This window comes from Engystomops pustulosus, chromosome 1, assembly GCF_040894005.1.
Source record: "Engystomops pustulosus chromosome 1, aEngPut4.maternal, whole genome shotgun sequence".
Lineage (NCBI taxonomy): Eukaryota > Metazoa > Chordata > Amphibia > Anura > Leptodactylidae > Engystomops > Engystomops pustulosus.
Window position 1 is genome coordinate 79,031,706 of NC_092411.1, and position 7,350 is coordinate 79,039,055.

General features: G+C 42.9%; 1 protein-coding gene across 3 annotated transcripts in view; it reads left to right on the plus strand.

Annotated features, from left to right (window-relative positions):
* Positions 1 to 5,624, plus strand: part of TXNRD2 (thioredoxin reductase 2) — a 59,196-nt gene extending 53,572 nt beyond the window's left edge. For all 3 annotated transcript variants that reach the window (XM_072144481.1, XM_072144482.1, XM_072144483.1), the window contains exons 17-18: positions 781 to 1,164; positions 5,256 to 5,624. In XM_072144481.1, the coding sequence (XP_072000582.1) occupies positions 781 to 904 (124 nt within the window). In that variant the 3' untranslated portion in view covers positions 905 to 1,164; positions 5,256 to 5,624. The remainder of the gene's footprint in view (positions 1 to 780; positions 1,165 to 5,255) is intronic.
* The last annotated feature ends 1,726 nt before the right edge of the window (positions 5,625 to 7,350 follow it).

The following is a 7,350-nucleotide window of genomic DNA, read 5'->3' on the forward strand; positions in this document are numbered from 1 at the left end:
GGACCGGGTAATCCACTTACCGTGGTTCCTGGCGGAAGAAAATTTGGTAGCCTTGAAAATACCCTATATCTAACCCCAACCCTTATAATGTGCCCCTTCCCGCAGCCCCTGGTCTAAAAAATCAGGAGGCTTCTGCAGCGCTGTAGCCAGAGTAGTGTAAGTATCCAATTTTTCCCTATTCTTTTGTTACCCCTGCCCTGGCCCACTGGGTTTATACCATCCAGTTTGTATGGAGAGGGCTCAGTGTTGTAATAATCCATCATTTTTGCAGCAAGAGTTAAATGGCTTGGCCACTGATACAAAACTTTATGAGGGTAAGTATAGGTCACCCATGTTGTAAAGTTTTGTATAAGGACATACCCCTTTCACTTTAATTACTGTTTCCAAACATTCTCCAACCAATCTGAGCTAGAACTATGCTGCAAAGAAGAATGAGGTGAAATCCAGCCTCTAGATGTGCAAAGCTGGTGGAGACATACCTCAACAGACAAAGTGTTGACTCAGAGGGCTCAATACATATGAACACTTTAATATGCAATAATTTGCAAATGCACGTATCATTTTCTTTACACTTTACTGATACTTGATACTTGTTCTATTTGTATAGCAAGTTTTTTCCCTTCCTTTCGCTGTTGCATTGCATTTCGTCATCGTTTATTCTTGTAATGATGCCCTGCATGTCCAGTCTCTATGTTTACTAATCTCTGGAAATAACATTTGTTCCAAAAATTACCACTGCGTCTATTATACAAGTCTTGAATCATTTCTTTTGTCCAACAGATGTGGAGCCACCTATCCTCAGCTGATGAGTACAGTGGGCATACATCCTACCTGTGCCGAGGAAGTGACCAAACTGCACATCACACAACGCTCAGGACTGGACCCCACAGTCACTGGCTGCTGAGGTTAATTACCATCTCTGAGAAGGAAAGGAACCATCTGTCTGCATGGAAACTGGAGAACTGTCACTATATTATATCTTACTTATAGACATCACTTATCCCTGATAAAAAGCTTCTGCCTGCAGTGCCCTCAGAGCCTGGCAGAAGGCATTCTCCCTGTGCCGAATATTGTATTAGGTGGCAAGACTGTAATGCTCTTTGATCTAGTCCAGTACTCCTAACATCCAGGAGGTGGAACTGCAGACCAGAAGAAGAGTTACAGGTATGTGGAGTAATTGTATGTAGCCTCCGCCTGTTGCAGAGCAGGACATGACAGGATCTCTCCTGTACCTAGAGTTCACTCAGTATATATATAGGGCGAGTACAGCATTCATCATCCAGCAGTGCTTTCCATTCATTTATCTCCCCCTGCTCACTCATTTGTGTATGTCTACGGAATGAAATGTCTAGTACTTGCTATTCACAGAATACAGACTGCACTAAATAATCTTAGTATCCTGCTGACTGCAGCCACAGGGTTCAAGAAATCATTTCATCATAGAAAGGTGTTCGCGATACTGCGATGATATAATGAAACGATTTATCAAAATTCATGCAAATTAATTCCCCAGAGCAACCTATCTCATTACAGCTCATATTCTTAATAAAAGAAGCTACTTGATTGGTTTGTATGGGAACCCCTTGACTTTTCATCTGTCTTGCTCAATGTCCCTCATTGTGTCCTATGTCTGTAGCACCTCCACTGTTCATGAGCTACTAATGTGAACAGTGCTTGAATCCTGGCGATTGTCTTGCAGTACATATTAGGTCATTTCTGGCTCAATCGATAAACTTATATCACCTACATATCAACACCCGCATGGTAACATCTTGGCATAGTGGGTGTATTTGAAGACTGGAGTGATGTCATTCTTATTAATTCATTACATAGGACAAGCACTTTGACTTGGCATCCGTGGATGAGGCAGTGTAATGTTCTCCGGCAATCCCAGTGCTGGTTTTCCCGGGGCTTGTGGCTATTACATTCTGCCATTTTGTAGATTAATGTGACTTTCTGCAGCTCGCTCACAAGTCTGCATCATTTCAATGCTTGTACAGGAGGAAACAGATTGAGAACCAAAATACTTTTGGACTTGTGCCTGTAATTTGCGGCTATGCTGCTAAGTATTCTTGAAAGCCACATCACGCTCCTAGCCACCATCAAAGGCTTACTGTCTCCTTTAGTACAATAAAAAATAACAGAGGACATCCTGAGGAAACCGTGTCCTAATATCACTAGCCTGGCATGTCTTCCCCACAAGGAGATCTGAAAAATTACATCTGACATTGAATGTGCCATTAGCCAAGGAGCATGTGTAGGCCCTGGATATCTGAGCTCATGATCTGCGTGCGTGATTTCCAGGTGGGATTTGGAAGTCCCACTTCTTACTGTAATGAAAACAAAAGCTTGTACTTTTCACTCACGCCATGAGCTATTTAAAGTCCGCTGCTTGCTGCCGATTATCCTGCAGCGTGTATATTGGTCACTTTTACAGACAGATTTTATGACGGATATTTATTTTATTTTCTTGCACATCATTTCCTTTACAATATTTTTTCCATTTTTTGTTTTTTCTTATACATGCCTATAATAACTGATGATTTTTTTTAGTGAATTCTTGGCTTGGTGGGGACTGCTATAGTTCTTATTAACCCCTTACCGCTGAAGACACTTTTCACGTTCTTGACACTGCCCATTTTTTTCAAATGAGTCACTATAAGTGATTATAACTTTGTAACGCTTTAACATATTCAAGTGATTTTGAATTTTTTCTTGTGACACTTTGTACTTCATGTTAGTTGAACAATTTTGGTAGTATGTTTTGCATTTATTTATGAAAAACTGATATTTGGTGAAAATTTGGAAAAATTCTCGATTTTCAGAAGTTAAAAAAAACTTGATAACTAACATTTACCAAATGTCCGCTTTATGTTGACATGATTCTTTACGCATCCTCTCATTTTTCTAAAATGTTAGGGGGCATAAAAAACCGCAAAATCATGCTTTTAAGGGACCTGCTCAGAAGTCACTTTGAGAAGCCTAAATAATAGTAAAACCCTGTAAATTACCCTAGTATACTGTAGAAACTACACCCCTCAACATAGGTAAAACAACTTTTATGAAGTTTGTTTACCCTTTTGCTTTAAAACAAAATCGGGTGCAATTTTGAATTTTTTTTTTTCAGCAGCCGGTGCCAGTAGTGGGACGTAGTAGTACGTCACAATGCAGCAAGTTGCTGCCACTCGTGACCTACTACTACATCCGTGTTGGAAAGGGGTTAATATATTCACTAGTACAGATAAGCCACTAAATGGCCATAGACATCAATAAAAAGAGTACAGTAGTGCCGAGTCTATGGAGCTAATCTATGATTGAGACTCCGCATCTCAGATTGGTATGCTTACACTAAATATTTTACACTGGTGAGGACTTCTTATAAAATAATCTGATTGCGAGTTAAAGGAAATGTACCCTTCCCAAAAAGTTAAAAAAACCTACACACACCCACCTATCCTCCTCTTCATGCCAATCGCTGCGTTAGTCCTCTCTAATGTTGACTCGCCTGGATCACCTAGAATAACAACGCAAGAACGCGTTGTCTGGTGCTTTTGGCTGCTAATTATTCACGCCTCTTGTGTGATAGATGCCTCCCGTTCCCATGTTAGAGAGGGAGGTGACGTCACACAGGGGCCTTGAGTAATATTTATAGTGATCAAAAGGTAGTACTGTCCCCAAAATGGTATGCATGAGCTTGTATTAATCTTTTTACTTTTGTTTTTACAAATAAATTTATAGTATGATGGTATGAGAAAAACGCCAGTTATAGCCTCTGGTAGTAGGGTGATAGCTACCGCTCTCCCTCTGCCTCTGGTAGTAGGGTGATAGCTACCGCTCTGCCTCTGGTAGTAGGGTGATAGCTACCGCTCTGCCTCTGGTAGTAGGGTGATAGCTACCGCTCTGCCTCTGGTAGTAGGGTGATAGCTACCGCTCTGCCTCTGGTAGTAGGGTGATAGCTACCGCTCTGCCTCTGGTAGTATGGTGATAGCTACCGCTCTGCCTCTGGTAGTAGGGTGATAGCTACCGCTCTGCCTCTGGTAGTCGGGTGATAGCTACCGCTCTGCCTCTGGTAGTAGGGTGATAGCTACCGCTCTGCCTCTGGTAGTATGGTGATAGCTACCGCTCTGCCTCTGGTAGTAGGGTGATAGCTACCGCTCTGCCTCTGGTAGTCGGGTGATAGCTACCGCTCTGCCTCTGGTAGTAGGGTGATAGCTACCGCTCTGCCTCTGGTAGTAGGGTGATAGCTACCGCTCTGCCTCTGGTAGTAGGGTGATAGCTACCGCTCTGCCTCTGGTAGTAGGGTGATAGCTACCGCTCTGCCTCTGGTAGTAGGGTGATAGCTACCGCTCTGCCTCTGGTAGTAGGGTGATAGCTACCGCTCTGCCTCTGGTAGTAGGGTGATAGCTACCGCTCTGCCTCTGGTAGTAGGGTGATAGCTACCGCTCTGCCTCTGGTAGTAGGGTGATAGCTACCGCTCTCCCTCTGGTAGTAGGGTCATAGCTACCGCTCTGCCTCTGGTAGTAGGGTCATAGCTACCGCTCTGCCTCTGGTGGTAGGGTCATAGCTACCGCTCTGCCTCTGATGGTAGGGTCATAGCTACCGCTCTGCCTCTGGTAGTAGGGTCATAGCTACCGCTCTGCCTCTGGTAGTAGGGTGATAGCTACCGCTCTGCCTCTGCTAGTAGGGTGATAGCTACCGCTCTGCCTCTGCTAGTAGGGTGATAGCTACCGCTCTGCCTCTGCTAGTAGGGTGATAGCTACCGCTCTGCCTCTGCTAGTAGGGTGATAGCTACCGCTCTGCCTCTGCTAGTAGGGTGATAGCTACCGCTCTGCCTCTGCTAGTAGGGTGATAGCTACCGCTCTGCCTCTGCTAGTAGGGTGATAGCTACCGCTCTGCCTCTGGTAGTAGGGTGATGGCTACCGCTCTGCCTCTGGTAGTAGGGTGATGGCTACCACTCTCTGCCAGCTTACCACACTTACCACCACATACCATTGCAGGGTGGGATGGACTTAATATGTTTTTATCAAATGTTTCTAGACATTTCTATGTTTATAAAAATTGTAAGATCGTGTCATTATTATGTGATATTAGAACTAGTTCGTTATATTCATGTATTTGTAGATTTCAGGAAGCCAAGATTTATCCTATGAATGACTTGACTGCCATCAGCAGGAAATGATACAGTGGCTCAGAAATGACTGAGACTTTTAGTAATATAATAGCTTCACTGATATTATTTCTTCTCTCCTATTTAGTGACATCACCTCTTGCAGGACATACACAATGGAGATACATAAAGAAGCAAAGAAATAAATAGGATTTCTAACAGAGTAACTAAAGACTGTCAAAAAATACAACATCTGCTGCACCACGTCATATGTAGATTTAGCTGTACACTCTGGGTAACTAGGGGATGCTATACCTTGCTGATGTCCTTCTCCATGCAGACAATGTTTCGGTGTCCACTTTCAGAGATGGTCAAGTTGTAAGAAACCTTGTAAAACAGAAAAAGGTACCAGAGAATGACGGCTTATGTAGAAACTCACGAGAGATGCATCTGCCAGAGAATCTGCTGGTATTTTTTATTTCATCTTTCTAATACATGAATAAATGGTTTATTTTGATCATTGAGTGAATGCATTCATTTTACAAGGCATATAACAGATATGGTGTTTACCCTCTCCAAGTCATGTGCATGTCTAGCATAACATATAGAAGTATTTTCAATAGCCAAAAATCTATATTCACATTCCAATTCACATCTGATATTATGAGCATTTGCGACAGAATGAGGTCTTGTAAGGAGACCCTTAAAGGAATCCTCAATATTGAAAACCCCTTTAAGATGTTTTATTTGGGGTGTTTTAGTAGTAGAATGTGTCATTGAGTCAGCCTCTGAATAAACTCTTTTTCATGGGTTTATGCAGCCATAAGACTTTCTGGAATAGTCTCCTAATTAGATCCAAGGTGTGGAAACATAGTGTTCTCATTACCCCCAACCTGACTGAACAAGTTCCCTTATTTTAGCAATAACAGGTAGCAATTATTAAACATGTAACAGGAAACAATTTGACAAGATTTCGCTTTATTTCCTATAGCTTGGCTTTACTACCTATCAATCCTTATTTTTGCATATGAGAAGTCCTCAACAGCTGCATTGTTCTGTATTTCAAAGCTAGAAAATGCATTGCCAAAGCAGCCAGGAGAAGAACATGTAATGGCTGCATATTAAAATTATTCAATGCAGGGGTGTAACTAGGAGAGGCTGGGCCTCATAGCAGATTTATGCACGGGGCCCCCCTTCCCCTTAAAGGACATTTGCCATCAGAACTTATTATGGTAGACTGCCCTAACTTACTTGGTCAATGCATTTTATATTATGATGAACAGGTTTTCATAACTTCAAAACATGGCTGACCGATACATTATGTGGTCTGAGCCTCATGATGTATTTGTCATACGTCGACACACGGATCGTTGGCCTATGATAAATCTCTACCACAGTATATACTCACCATAAACACACATACAAACTCCATAAACACAGCATATACACACATACTGGCCCACATTTATCAATAGTGAAGCAAACTGCATGAAGACCGAAGCATGCTGCGATTGTTCAAAGCGCATTAACACTTTTTTTTCTTTTGGTGCACAGTATTGTCTTGCGGCATGCATAGTGCAACCGCGTACAATACTGGCGGAATTGCTTCATAAATGCATGTGCAACCAGTTTGCACATGTATTTACGTGGAATAACTGGCGCAGGTTGCTTAATAAATGTGTGCCTATATGTATACATACAGCATATACACACACGTAGATAGAGTATATACTGTATATACACACACACCTGTATTTTCATCTAAAGATACGCACAAGGGTACTTGCATTTTTGGTGGGCTACTCAGTGGGCTGGTGGGGAAAGGATGGCTTTGCAGGCTGGTTTGCTGTGCAGGTGAGCAAGCGGGCGGATCTGAGGGCAGGAGTGCTCTGCAGGTGAGCGGCATTGCAGACGGATGCACGGGTGGTTGTGCGTGGAAGCAAGTGTGCTGCTGTTCTGGTGGGGGGCAGGGGCGGCTGTGTGGACAGGTAGCAGGCTCCTGTTACAGCTTTGCTGTGAGGGCCCGAGAGAATGACATTAATACATTTTTGTTCTGCCGCCCATCCCGGGCCCTGTAGTACCCACTAGGGCTGCTGTTACGCCCTTGATTCAATGCAATGCAATTTATCAAGTGTTATAGAAACTTGTACAACAAATGTGAAGCATGGCCTAAGTTGCACCGCAAAGAGACACATATTTGAGGAGGGCAAAGGTGCAAAATTTGATGGTCGTTAACTATACCA